The following is a 15,648-nucleotide window of genomic DNA, read 5'->3' as shown; positions in this document are numbered from 1 at the left end:
TTTCTCAGAAGAAATAAAAAAGCAGGACGTGGATCTTTAAAAAGATGCCATTTAAGTCCTACTTTCTTTATCACATTAACATAAAGAACAAATCAAATTTGGGGAAAAGTGTAAATAGGCAAAAATAAATTTATCCTTCAAATAATATTCAGTTAATCAATCCTAGTAGGTATTTTTATATTTACTGTCAATTTTCTTGAGGCTTAGCATCCTCCACTACAAAAAGAGGATTCATTAATTAATTTATTAACAAATATGTCTCTGACCTCAGCCGTAGCAATCTCTTACTCGACACATCCCCAAAGGCAAGGGAATTAAAAGCAAAAGTGAATTACTGGGACCTTATGAAGATAAAAAGCTTCTGCACAGCAAAGGAAACAACCAACAAAACTAAAAGGCAACCAACGGAATGGGAAAAGATATTCGCAAATGACATATCGGACAAAGGGCTAGTCTCCAAAATCTATAAAGAGCTCACCAAACTCCACACCCGAAAAACAAATAACCCAGTGAAGAAATGGGCAGAAAACATGAATAGACACTTCTCTAAAGAAGACATCCGGATGGCCAACAGGCACATGAAAAGATGTTCAGCGTCACTCCTTATCAGGGAAATACAAATCAAAACCACACTCAGGTATCACCTCACGCCAGTCAGAGTGGCCAAAATGAACAAATCAGGAGACTATAGATGCTGGAGAGGATGTGGAGAAACGGGAACCCTCTTGCACTGTTGGTGGGAATGCAAATTGGTGCAGCCGCTCTGGAAAGCAGTGTGGAGGTTCCTCAGAAAATTAAAAATAGACCTACCCTATGACCCAGCAATAGCACTGCTAGGAATTTATCCAAGGGATACAGGAGTACTGATGCATAGGGCCACTTGTACCCCAATGTTCATAGCAGCACTCTCAACAATAGCCAAAGTATGGAAAGAGCCTAAATGTCCATCAACTGATGAATGGATAAAGAAATTGTGGTTTATATACACAATGGAATATTACGTGGCAATGAGAAAAAATGAAATATGGCCTTTTGTAGCAACGTGGATGGAACTGGAGAGTGTGATGCTAAGTGAAATAAGCCATACAGAGAAAGACAGATACCATATGGTTTCACTCTTATGTGGATCCTGAGAAACTTAACAGGAACCCATGGGGGAGGGGAAGGAAAAAAAAAAAAGAGGTTAGAATGGGAGAGAGCCAAAGCATAAGAGACTGTTAAAAACTGAGAACAAACTGAGGGAGGAGAGGGTGGGTGATGGGTATTGAGGAGGGCACCTTTTGGGATGAGCACTGGGTGTTGTATGGAAACCAATTTGTCAATAAATTTCATAAAAAAAAAACAAAAACAAAAACAAGTATGTACTGAATGCCTATTATATGCCAGGTGCTGGTTTAGGCTTTGGGAATATAGTGGTAAACAAAACGTGCAATTCCTGTGTTTATGGTGCTAATATTCTCATGCAGATAATAATACTAATCTCATAGGATTATTCAAAAGATTGGCCATTAATGTAATTAACTGTTTTGTGACTTGCAAAGTGCTTTGTAAATCCAAGACTCTTGAATGTGATAACTGCCTTATTCCTTCATTCTAGCTCCACAACTCAATAGGTGTTTGAGTGGATACAAGTGTAGCAACACTATCACATTTGACCACTAGAGGTCCTCCACAGACATATCCAACATTAATCCATTCTATTTATTATATTCACTCATTCCAGTATGATAATTTACCAAAAGTCATTTAAGAAAGTTGGTCATATTAAACAAAATTTATTATATGGAACACGAAGAGACTATCCACAAAAGGTTAATGATATTAACCCAGGTATCACACCATGCAGTAAGAACTGTGCTGTCCCTGGCTGAATGCTGCAAATTAAGAAAAACTATATATTGTTTTATCACAGCAGTCTTGCAAAAAACAAGCCAGTTCATCACCATATATACTTCTTCTAAGACAAAGCAATGTCAACCTCATTTTTAATGACTATATGGTATTCTATTTTATGGCTATACCAATACTAGCATGTGCTATAGTTAACAACCTTATTGCTAAATCCATGCATGTATTATTTCTTCAAGATCAAGTATTGTGTTTTTTTGCCAGAACAGTGTATTTATAGGAAAACAACTATAAAATATCAGTTTACAACCTCAGATTTACTGGTAATTGTTTTTTTAATGTTTTCCTAATATTCCCCCAAATTTCATAATCTCATGACTTTAAAATTGTACACACAGGTTTTCCTTACAAATAGTTAGGGAGATATAAGAATTTTGCCTAAGTGGATTTTTTTTTTGTTTTCTTTTTAGGAACATCACAAGAAATACGTATTGAACACATATTGAACTACTTTTTATAATTGTTCTGATCATGAATATACAAAAACATGAGTATTTCAAGGCTATTCTCACTGTGTCTGAGTGTGTAATTAAAACAGAATTCCAGGAACTGGAAATTCCTCCTATCAGTAGCCTTCCATTAACACAATACTTGTGTAATCTACAGAACTGTGCTTTAATAAACAATAAATTATTTCTATTATCTCAGTTATCATTAAATATGAGTTTAGACTTTACTGAGTCAAACTTCTAGGAGATACAGCAACTTAGGGAACAAAAATACTGCTATTTAACAGCAGAATCTTATAATCTCATGGGAGTACTGAAATGAATTTCATATGTGTAAAAAGGACAGTTTAAGTAGCAATAAAATCAAAACTATTCTCAAATTATGAGTGCTTAATATATGTGATTATGAGTGCTTAATATATGTGATTTCTCACATGAACCAAGTGATCAGAATGTATTCACAACACACAAAAAAGCAAATGGAGAACTCGTTTACGTTTAAATTTTAATACTTGAGAAAATAGAAGTTAAAATCTGATACAAACACTGCTGCACAAGAAAATGTGCACAAATTTGGATTCAAATGGAGTCATATGTGAATCTGGATGTACAAATGTATAATAACCACTTATCATTTAGGGCTTTACGACTAATAGATTTTAAAATCAGGTAGAGATAAATAGATTACAGAAGGAAGAGCAATTTTTTCTCAAAAATTTCCCTTATCCATTAAGAATTGTAAACTCAATATGGAAAGGAAAGTTAGAGGTCACTTAATTTATCAAGGTATTTTGAAGACATAAATCTTAAACAACTGCTGTAAGCCCAAACAATCTAAAAATGATCAGCATTTCATTTTCCTCTAAAGATCAGTTTGATGTATCAGTCATGTTAACAAATTATAGCAAAGAAAAACAAAAACTCATTCCATCCTTTTTTGAAAACACATGCTATTTCTTCTGCCAGGTGCTTTAACAATTTAAGCTTAATACTCATTTTATTAAATACGAAATATGAAAAATCTTTTAAAACCTTGTATTATGAGTAAGAAGAAATGAAAACTTTCCACCTTCGGTATTGTATTTTAAAAACTGTGAAAATGATTAGAAACACCAGTTCTTTAAAAGCATTTCAAAATATATTTGAAGAAAGTATCTTTCAGCTGTTGCTTATTTTAAAAATCTTTATGTTGGAAGGGTAAGCTATATATAAATAAAAATTCATTCAACATGAACATAACTGGAAAAATTACCTACTGATGACGAACAGGGCCATTTATAAATTAACTTCCAATTTAACAACAACAACAAAATTCTTGGAATTTGTGCCAGATGCCTGTGGGATGCTTTTATTCCTGATTACTCTCAACACAAAAGTTACTGTTTACATACTGTAAAATTTACTTGGATTCATAGTGTGGTTGTAATATATTTTTTTTAAGTTCTAGAAGTTACTGATAGAGAAGAATTCTTTGATCTTATGAGGAAATAAACTCCTTCTTGAAGGTAAAATTCTCCCTCGTTGACAGATACATTAAATATTTCTGATCACTAAAAATGTAAAGCTTCCAGCACTTCTTGAACGTGATTTCACGTTCCAAAGACGTAAATATTCCCTCTCAAGGCCCAGAGCAACAGAACGAAACCAAATATTTGGTGACTGTCTCTTGTAAGAAGAGAAACATCAATTATTCCTAAAACGAGCCGGCATATATCTCTGATTGTAACTATATTCCTCAGACAAAAGGTCACTTCATTTTATACAAAGTTTTCTTGCTTTATAATCTGTAGAATGTTAGTAGTCAAGTTAAGATGCTTATCTTATAATTGCACCTTTGTATAAACCATTATTTTTCTTTAGACAACACATTCTAGCTTAAAATAGGGAAATACAAACCACAATTTTGAAAATAACCTATGATAACTGATAACACTATAAAGTTCATAAGCACACCCCCCAAACTTCTGAAAGTACATTAATACTTTTTTAAATAGTCACAATCCCTTGAAAAATTATTTACATTTATCTTAGATCAATGGAACCTATGCGGTCATTACATGATGTGGATATGTTCCTTGGAGAATCTGCTTACAGAGCCCAAAATGCCGCATATGTACTGTCCACTTGCCATTGAAAAACTGAAAGCAGCATGACATTATTAAAAAAAATAATAATAATGTAATTGAAAGGATCTACTTAAAATTGGCATTGTGCTATCTAAAGAAAAATAACAATCACATGAGAGAATTTTTATATAGCACCACCATAAGATTCTTTAATAACACCTTAATTTTAAGGCTGTTAAAACATAATTCTGATGTTAAAACATTATGTTAAAGTAAAAATTCATATCTGCACTCATGGGAAACTATAATAAAAATATTTTTAATATGCTAAAAGTTACTAAATCAGTTTCCCCTTTCACATTGCACAACACCCATCTAAAAGAGGTGTACATTTTATAATGTCTTGGTTTTTTTTACCAAATTTCAGTTTATATTTCAATATTTTGTGGTTTTTTACCAAAAATATTACAAATTTTTTACCAAAAATATAATAAAATATTACCAATATTAAAATAAGCCAGTCAAAAATCAGTTGGAAAGCTTGAAAAATTTTAAGTAATAGGATTCTACCAACCCTAGAGTAACGTCCAGCTAATCAACAGCAGCAGCCACTGGTACTTAGTATTGTTCAATCAGGCAATCCTGATCAAACAATTAAATTAGGTGCCTTTTGTAAGAAAAATGCCAAACCGTTGCTAATTTTAAGATGCAATAATTAATATTTAGAGCACCACTGTTGCCATTAGCCAGTATGTAACCTCCATATTTAATACACATTAAAAAACATAGCAACTATAATTATAACTCTAGTAGTGTTATTTAACTCTACATTTCCCTTAAAGGGCAGACATTAACAAAGATACTATGAATTGAAAATCATATAAATGTCTATTATTAATAAGAACCTTATAGCAATTTTACAACTGTCCGCCTCAAAAGGGTACCTTCTGGTGAATTCAGAAATGTGAATTCTGATGCACCTTCCACCTCCATCCCCAACCTCCAACCCCCATCTTACTGTGCCTAATGTCTGAACCTATTTGGACAAACAGGAGAAATTTTTAAGATGTGATGCTAATACATTCACTCTTTGACTTTCCTGTTTTCTTAAAATGATACATTTGTGTTTACTTTCTAGGTTTCTTACTTCCAGTCATAACAAAATAATGGTCATCATCTTCCTTTTTCTTTGCAGTATGTTTTTTATCGCCGCCAACTGCTTCCTTGCCAGATGAGGGTGGTTTCCTGGTTGAGGCTGGGGCTTTGGCACTTTTTGGAAGCCCTTTAGCTAAATACTGGCTCTTAGTGGCAGTCTGTGCTGACTTTGGCACAGTCTGTGTCTTGACTGAGGACTGGGGAAGACTCACGATGGACAGCGGGGTACGGCCAGGGGACTTCGAGGAGCTGGGTCCTATCTTCTGGGATGTACTTTTATTTTGAGGCTGCTTTTTGGCAACTGAAACCATATTCTTATCTTTCGATTCCTGTGCAGCTTTTGCAGGCACAACTGAGGATACCGAGAGTGGCTGCTTTAAATTCAAGGCTGACTTAAGTTTCTGTGTTGGCATTGCTCTTGCTTGTGGGGCTCCATCAGATGGCTGACACCCTGTTCCTAGAACTGCGGTTGTAGTTTTGGAACTAGATTTTGTAACTTTTGTAGGGGAATGGGATGAAGGGGAAGGTTTAGGCCTTACATGGATATTTGCTTTAGGGAGCTTTGGACCCTTTGATGATGAATCTGAATGTGCAGCTGAGTGAGATACTGCATTATCCTTGGAAGATACGTGAGTGTGTTTCAAATGCTTTGGTTCAGTTTTTCCAGAAGATTTATTTGGCAAAAGTGCAGACTCAGGCACATCTCTGGGCTTCTGGGCCATAGTAAGCTTGACCTTAGGAGTACTGGGTGATGAGATGCATTTAGGTGCAGTTCTGGATAAAGCTGGTGAAGAAGTACTTTTACCTACTGGATTTAAAGAAGGAAGTGAAGACGATGCATTGTTTGAAGGCACTGGTGGTTTCTTTACTATGCCTTTTGAAGATTTGAGCTTAAGATGAGAAGACACTGCTGGAGAATTTGGCAATTTAGGACGGACTGACACAGAGCCCAGATTCCCTCCTTTTGGGGAAGATGCTGGCAGCAGCTCAGCCGGTGGACATGTCTGCTTTTCTTTGCTCCTTGGAATACCAACTGGTGTGCCAGGTTTTGATTTTTGTTTCTGAAACATGCTAACTGCTGACAAAGGATTCATTTCAGGAAGCTGAGGTGTTCTAGCAGATGAATCAGGTATACTTTCATTAGCAACTCCTTTTTGAAATGCTAGAATTTTTTGTTCTAGTGTAGCAAACTGCAATATGCGACAGGGATCATATTTAAGCAAAAATCCTTGAAGAGTATCCCAGCCTCCACCAACACGGACCATGACGTGTTTTCCATGAAGCATCTTTCCCCCAAAAGAAAGTAAAAAGTAAAGCTGTAAAACTGAAACGTTCAGTTACAATTCATTAGCAGTCACAATTTGTGACATCTGTGATCGATGAAATTCAGAGTACTTGCCAACAGCTTCACTATAAATTGACAGTCTATTCCTTACAATATTAAAATAATCAATTTAATTCATACTGAATCATGCAACAATATATGTCTTCTAATTTGTAAGAAAAATATTTGCACATAACTTGCATACAAAAATCCAAATTACAAATATACACAAGTGCAAGGGCAATATTATTCAATAAAGAATGAAATATTGAAGGAAGAAAAGAGAGAAGAAAGATGGAGGGATTGGAAGAGAAGTGAGGACTTACAGAAAGTAAGCATCATAAGAAAGAAAAAATAATTATGGGAGAAAGATAAAAATGACTAAAACTTGTACTTCTATTTTTTAATGTTTATTTATTTTTGAGAGAGAGAGAGAGAAAGAAGGGGAGAGGGGGAGGGAGAGAGAGGGAGAGGGACAGAGGGAGAGAGGGAGAGAGGGAGAGAGAGAGAGAGAGAGAGAGAGAGAGAGAATGAGCAGGGGAGGGACAGAGAGAGAGAGACACAGAATCCAAAGCAGGCTCCAGGCTCTGAGCTGTCAGCACAGAGCCCGACACAGGGATTGAACTCACAAACCGTGAGATCATGACCTGAGCCAAAGTTGGATGCCTAACCAAATGAGCCACCCAGGTGCCCCATGTAGTTTACAATTTAAATAAATTACTTTCATGTACATTTTAGCAATTTAATATTTCAAAAACTTTGATATAATTTATCATTTATAAATATATTTATATTGTATTATATTATATTACATAATATATATTATATATTATATCATTTATAAATATATTTATCATTTCTTCTTTGTATACAAGAAAATTTTGGCTCTGAGAGATTGAGAAAATAGTCTCAAATCACACAGCCTGGCCTGGTCTCAAACATACCAGGCTGCCCAACCCAAATGGTGTTTTTGTGCGGACAAGATGCATCCTGGGTCTGCCAACACAGCCCCAGCTGATTTTCAGGCCCCTATCCATTCAGCAGGCAAATATTCTCAATTATTTGAGATTTCCCTGAAAATTTTAACTTAAATACCATGCTCTGTGCACCATCACTGTATCAGACTGCCTTAAAAAAAATAAAGCTAATTAAAAAGTAGAAAATTCTTGGATGTGTTTCTATGTGAGTTGGGTGGGTTGTGGGTAATGATAACATATGAAATAACAGAAAATATGGATGGTGAAATTATCTTTTAAAAACTTTTATATTATACTCCTAAATTGGGAATAAAAGAGGTCTAGTATCAGAAGTAGACAGAATGCTCAACAGGTGAAACTTCTCTTTACCAATAAAGGGGATGGCCAATCACCTGTGGGTTGCAGATGGGGTGAAGGAAGGGAATGAAGATGCATATCAGGATGGTGGTATATGCACTGATGCAGTGTCAATGCAAAAAGGTTTTACACTTAAGACCCAATCTATACAGCATTATAAGCTTCAGTGTTTCTACTTCCTTTTCTTATGACTGATATTGAAACTTACTAGATGTATTGTTTTGCTTTTTCTTCTCATGATGGAAAATTATGCCTTTTTAGAAAATATCAAAAATGGAATAAATTACCTAAAGTATACAAATATTTTCCCCCCAAAATTATATTCAATGTCTGAGTAGTCCTAGCTATCTTGTAGTTAGGAGTTTGTTGTGTTCAAGGTATCTACCCAAACTCATTATACGCTCATGAAAGCAAGGATTCTGTATTTTTCCTGTAGAGTAAAATTCTTCCATTAATAACACCCTCTATTCCAATTTTTTAAAAATTAAAAGAGAAGCAAAAGGAATTTGGTAAAGCAATAAATCCAATTTCAAAACAAGATCTGTATGTAAATAGAGTGTAAATGGTGGACTTACTCTTATAAAGAGTATCTTATCCCCAAGTCGGTACCGTCCTTCAGATAGGTACTCAATAGAAAATCGGTGGGAACAACTACAAGGAGGGTCTTCAGCAATATGTTTAACCTAAGATTAAAAATAAACAAAATTTAGTGCTTGTGACAAAAAATATTTTATTTAAGATTAAAATGCAAGGTTATTTGATAAGAAAATCAAACTCAAAGATAAGAATTTAAAGACAGTTGAGCCATTTATCTCTCCTTTACCTGTTGACATATATTGGGATATGTTTGTTTGTTTGTTTGTTTTTTAAGTAGCCTCTATACCCAACCTGAGGCTTGAACTCATGATACCAAGATCAAGAGTCACATGGTCTACCAACTGAGCCAACCAGGCGCCCTGACAACTGTTGAGATTAGACATTAACTAATCTAATAAAAGCTGGCAGTGACAGTCTTTTTTTTTTAAAGTAGACTCCACACCCAACGTGGGGCTCGAACTAAGGACCCTGAAATCAAGAGTCACATATTCTACTGACTGAGCCACCCCAAGCTGCCCCAGTGATGAAGTCCTGAGTCTCTCTCTCCCCCTCCCACCCTACTTCTTTCCCTCCCCCTCACTCTCTCTCTGCCCAAGTGCAGTCAGGATCCTAGTGCTTTCACTGACCACTGGAGAAGTTCTAAAAATGTGTACAACAGTGAAGTCAATTCAAAACACATTACAACACATTAGGAAATACATGAACTCATTTTTAAGCTTGAATTGTTTTATGCCCTTGATTAATATATCTTTGTCAAATCAAAGACAGGCCACTCAGATAAAGCTTGAGTAGGAATTCTCCTTGTTCCTTAACACCATGCTAACAGTGGAGGGAAATATCTAGATTCTTCCAAAGTTACTGTTTGAAATAAGTAGAGGCATATTTATATCTATTCACCCAAACAGGGTGAAATTCTAAAGAATTCAATTCAAGAGGCATTTTTTCTAAAAGTGCTCACTTTGTTTCAATAGTCTGCTAAGGAGATGAGAGTTGGAAAGAAATCCCTACCTCTATCCCTCAAGGAGCTTACAGATTTTTACCTGCAGTAAACATCTAAAAAATTACAAAAACTGGAATATAAAAAGAAATTCAGGAATTTTATATTTAAAACGTGGACATTGTAATAAATTGATTAAAAATTAAAATATTTGTTAAGATATGTTTGATTGGAAAAAAGTTGCATATCAGCCACCATGGAAAATACTTTGTTTTCCTAAAATTACATTTTTGAAAAAGCAAGGCCATGAATATTTTTCTCAATTACTTGTCACACACAGCATATCTAAACAAACTCATTTAATTGAACTTAGGCATGACGTTAAACCAAAATATCTTCAGATATGCCCAATTTAGCTGAGCACTAATAGAAATGTATGATTGTCTTCTTTATCCACCCAACGTGAATAGCCACAGGTGGATTCACCAGGGCCTGATCAGAAGGGTCCAGAATTTATCTCCCTACATAATTCATTTAACAAAATAATATGATCATAAATAGAACTTATTTTCATAAGCCATTCAATTAAGTTTATCTTGTTCATAGCCTGGTATATGTGCACATGTGCACACACATAGTACATGCATAAGATGGCTAAAAATAAAGTAAGTATGGGTAAAGAATTTACCATTATTAGAACCATTACACATTAGTTAACCAAAGTAATCTAAAAGGAGGTATTTTTTTAGTCACTACTTTCTATCCATAAATGTTTCATAGGCATACAGAATTATAGTTGAATACAGCACTCTAAATAATGAATCAGATGATAATTGTTCCTTATTTTAAACCTGACCCCAAGATTTCTATAGACCCCATATGTATAGGTGGACACTGAATGTATTCACGTAGCACATATATATTTGGAGAAATGTGTTCCTTTTTAGTTTTCACAAGAATGTGAACATGAAAAGTCACTACTTTCTTGAAAATATCCAAATACCACTTACATTCAGCAGTAAAGATTAGCGTTGATCCACAATCTAAATAAAGGGGTAAGCTTAAAAGAAATGAGCTATGGGTAAAAAGTGTTCTCTTCTGATTTCATCTATTGCATAATTAACATTAAAATGCTAAAGGACGGGGCGCCTGGGTGGCTCCATCGGTTAATGTCCAACTTCGGCTCAGGTCATGCTCTCACAGTTTATGAGTTCAAGCCCCGCGTTGGGCTCTGTGCTAAGAGCTCAGAGCCTGGAGCCTGCTTCAGATTCTATGTCTCCCCCTTCTCTGCCTCTCCCTCGCTCGTGCTCTGTCTCTCTCTGTCTCTCAATAATAAACAAACGTTAAAAAAATTTTTTTAAGTAAAATAAAAAAATAAACCACTAAAGGAAACAGCTAATGAAATTAAAATAATTTAAAAAGGTACTACTCTACTATCGATTATGTACTTTTCAAATATTTTTCTTATTGCTATATAGTCTTCCAAAGGATCACATACAATGATTATTCTGTTAAGATAAGGATTCTAATTCACCTACCCATTGACCTATTTGAGAATATTTACATTGCTTCCAATTTCTCACCATTATAAATAAACACAATAAATACTTTCATGCATTTTACTTTTTTATTCCCCTTCAATTACAACAAAAAGGAAAGAGAAGCACTTTTGTGGTTCTTGATATCCATTTGTCAACTTGTTTTTCAAAAGTTTACATCATTTTCCATCACAAGTAGCAATCCCTAAGTATAGTTTTACCAGAATTTACCAGCACCAGATTTCATAATTTTAAAAAATTTTACTAATGAGGCAAATTGTGTGTCTTAATTCCTTGATTATCAGCAAGTTTCAACACTGTATTTTTCTCTTGTGTGAACAACAATCTTTGCCCATTTACCTTCTGGAAATGTTTTTCTTATCAAACTGTGCATGATCTTTATATAATAGGGAAATTAACACAATGTACTTCCTATTTAGTAAAAAAATATTTTGGGGCACCTGGGTGGCTCATTGGTTAAGCATCCAATTCTTGGTTTCGGCTCAGGTCATAATCTCACAATTTGTGAGATCAAGCCCTGCATTTGGCTCAGTGCTAACAGCACCAGAGCCTGCTTGGGATTCTGTCTGTCTGTCTCTCTTTCTCATTCTCTCTCTCAAAATAAATAAACATTTTTTAAAACTTTACCAATGTTTTCTTCTTTATCATTATTTTAAATTATATGAAATGGAAAATGTTTTACTTTTTACCTACTACATTATCACTGTGTAACATACTGACATTAGCAGTCATCAGATAAATCAATAATATCATGTAGGTAAATATATTTTGGCCTGGTAAAGAGTATTCAGGTTGACATTTTCTTAATCTGTCTTGCAAGGATATCCAAATGTCTTACTATAGACTTTTATTACATTAAACAAAACAATCAAAGCAACACTTTCTAAATGTTTATTAGTAATGACTTATTCATTATTTCTTTTTTAAAAAAATGTTTTAATGTTTATGTATTTTTGAGAGAGACAGAGTGTGAACGGGGGTGGGGCAGAGAGAGGCGGAGACACAGAATCCAAAGCAGGCTCCAGGCTCTGAGCTGCCAGCACAGACCCAGATATGGGGCTCAAACTCACAAACTGTGAGATCATGACCTGAGCTGAAGTCAGATGCTTAACCGACTGAGCCATCCAGGCGCCCCTTATGCGTTATTTCTTAAATAATTGTGTACATTAAGCACTTTCATAAATACTACAGTCTGAAAAAGACCATAATTCTAAGCAACAGTGGAAGCAGAAAGAAATGTTTGCTACTCAGTTCACCTCCATCATTTACTAGACTACAGTCATTGCAGAAGACCCAGCCTGAGCAACTGCAACTCTAACTTCTACATGATGACGAACAGGTCAAGTTAAAAGGCTTTCCAGTTGAGACCCCTTATCTAAAAGTCTGTATATATTCTGTCAGGACAACGTTCACAAAAACCCCATCAATTTGCTCCCACAGCTTTTCCTCCTATATTCTTCAAGTATCAGTATACCATTTACATAGAAACCTTGGAAATAACCCTAGATTTTCTCCCTCATCAGAATTAGGATTCCTTCAATTCTACCTCTAAATATGTCCTATAATTGTTCATTCTGCTTCACCTTCACTACTGCTGCTTGAGTTTAGGTTCTCATCATCTTACATCTGGATTATTACAATAAAACCAATATAATCTCTACATGACCATGAGAGTAATCCTCATAATTTGCAAATCATATTATAATAGTAACATGTTTTAAACAAGAATTAATACATTCTTTGGCCTATAGCACCCTTCATGGTGGATTCCAGCCTATTTGCCTCTCCACTTCTCAACTACACATCCATCCCTTATCTTAAACAAGAAACAACAAATTACCTTTAACAGATAGTGCCCTAAACTCACCAGGGAATGGAAATTAGTACTGGTGTATGTTCTGAATAAGAAACATTTTCTTTTAAATGGAACATCACCTGTGGCAAACTATGAGACTTTGACATATCATAGTTGAGAGAGAAAATAGAGTGATTACTTACAGCTTCATGCAGTTCTTCATGCTGACAGCATGATTTCGGAATGCTCATGGAATCTTCAGGCCCAGAAGTATTAAGTAAGGTCTCTTCCAGTTCAATTTCTTTCTCAAGTTTTACTAATACTGGCGGCTCAATCCCGTATCTGGAAACCAATTAGGAGATCTCATTATTCAAGAAAAGTCTGACCCAAACACTTCCCTGCATATCATGATAGGTTATGTTTTATTTTTAAAGTGAAGTCCTTATGATTCTCTTCTACCAGTTGTTTCACTGGAACATCTGGAAATGCTTTTTAATGTCACATGGACTGCCAAAAATTTAAGATATAATCACATCATACTATATATTTGTACTACTAGATGCTCCCAAATTTCAACTGGGATCCCAAAAGTCAGTCACCTTTAAAGTCAGCTCGAGAGTTAGGGTGACTGGGTGGCTCAGTCGGTTAAAGTCAGCTTGAGAGTAAAGATGGGGCTGAGCCAGGTATGGAGGACACCAAGCCTCCACCTTCTTATCAGACCCTCTTTGTGTCCAGAGGATTTGCCTTGCCTTGAAGTGCTAAGAGTTTTACATGCTCTTACCCTATTCTTAGTCTAAAAACTTTAAGTAACTACTTTTACAGTTTAATATTAAATGAAGGTAAAGTATATGGGTGAGCAGATGTTGACACATGACACAGCTCACACAAATAGAACAAAGTTAATATAAAAAAAAAGGAAGAAGAAGAATAAATAAGAGATTAAGTTATTTCAATCAAAAATTATTTTCTTTTAGGGATGCCTGGTGGTTCAGTCAGTTAAGCATCCAACTCTTGATTTGGGCTCGGGTCATGATCTCACAGCTCAGGAGTTCGAGCCCCACATTGAGCTATGTGCTGACAGCATGGAGCCTTCTTGGGATTCTCTCTTTCCTTCGCTCTCTGCTCTTTCCCCACTCTTTCTCTCTCTTTCAAGATAAATAAATAAACATTTTTTTAAAAAAGTATTTTCTTTTATTTATAGAAAATAGTGTTCTATCTAAAATAAAGTAGTTTTTAAAAAGTTTGTAACATTGAAGTTCTGAAATAATGTGAATGCATACCTTGACACAATTCGACCAATTTCTAGAAGACAAAGATACACCTGTCTTGGGTCTTTGTGCAAAACTGTGAGAAAATAAGACCACATATTTTAAAGGGCAAAATTAAATAGGGAAATGTATTTCTGGCATGGAAGAAGTAAAAGAAAAGAATAATGAAGACACTAGGTTTACTTGTATGGAGACTCAGAAAAGACATTTTTATTGTCTCTACATATTATCATCTTCCATAAATTTTTAAAAAACTGGCTAACAAGAAGAAGATGAAAACTTACCATGTACCCAAATTTGTAGCATTTTAGGTCTAAACACCTAAGATCTTAGTAACATTAAATTATTATATTTCAGATCTCTCAATAAGAGATATTAAGAGATATATCACTTCAATTTTATTCTAAACTCTCTTTAGCTTAGGACTATGTGTTAATGACCTTCTCAAACTTTTTCAAAAACAGAAAAGAAGGAGCACTTCCTAACTCATTCTATGAGGTCAATATTACCCTGATACCAAAGTCAAATATATCACAAGAAAACTAAAGACCAGTATCTTTTACGAATATAGATACAAAAATCTTCAATGCAATCCTGACAAACTAAATCCTGGAGCAAGTAGGATTTATCCCAAGAATGCAAAGTTGGTTGAACATATGAAAATCAACCAATATAATGCACCATATTAATAAAATAAAAGAAACACACAATTATCTCAGTAGTCACAGAAAAAGAATTTGACAAAACCCAATACCCTTTACTTGAGAAGAATTAGAAGAAGGAGGAGGAGGAGAAGAAAAGACTCAACAAACTAGGAATAGAAGGAAACTTTATAAATCTGAAAATGTACATCTTTGAAAAATCCATAGTTAACATCATTCTTAATGGTAAAAGACTTAGAATCTTCCTCCTAAGAATAGGGAGAAGATGAGGATGTCCACACTCTCCTCTTCTATTTGGAATTGTACTGGAGGTTCTAGGCAGGGCATGTAGGCAAGAAAAACAAATAAAAGGCATCCATATGGGAAAGGAAGAAGAAAAACTATCTCTATTCACAGATGACATTGTCCTTTGCATCTAAAATCCCTAAGGAATTTATTAAAAAAAAAAAAAGGCAAACAAGCAAGTTCAGCAAAGTTGCAGGATACAAGATGAGTATACAAAAATCATTTCACTTTATATACTAGAAATAAACAATCTGAAAATGTAATTTAAAAATAATTCAGTTTGCAATGCTTCAAGAAGAATAAAGTACT

General features: G+C 34.8%; 1 protein-coding gene across 1 annotated transcript in view; it reads right to left on the bottom strand.

Moving 5' to 3' along the window:
* Positions 1-2,848: 2,848 nt before the first annotated feature.
* GAS2L3 (growth arrest specific 2 like 3) overlaps positions 2,849-15,648 on the bottom strand; it is a 40,572-nt gene continuing 27,772 nt past the window's right edge. The window contains exons 6-9 of the mRNA XM_043562305.1: positions 14,405-14,468; positions 13,328-13,466; positions 8,812-8,919; positions 2,849-6,864 (exon numbers count right to left, since the gene is read on the bottom strand). Of these exons, the coding sequence (XP_043418240.1) occupies positions 5,551-6,864; positions 8,812-8,919; positions 13,328-13,466; positions 14,405-14,468 (1,625 nt within the window). The 3' untranslated portion in view covers positions 2,849-5,550. The remainder of the gene's footprint in view (positions 6,865-8,811; positions 8,920-13,327; positions 13,467-14,404; positions 14,469-15,648) is intronic.

This window comes from Prionailurus bengalensis, chromosome B4 (genome assembly GCF_016509475.1).
Source record: "Prionailurus bengalensis isolate Pbe53 chromosome B4, Fcat_Pben_1.1_paternal_pri, whole genome shotgun sequence".
Classification (NCBI taxonomy): domain Eukaryota; kingdom Metazoa; phylum Chordata; class Mammalia; order Carnivora; family Felidae; genus Prionailurus; species Prionailurus bengalensis.
This window is presented reverse-complemented; position numbering and strand designations above follow the sequence as displayed.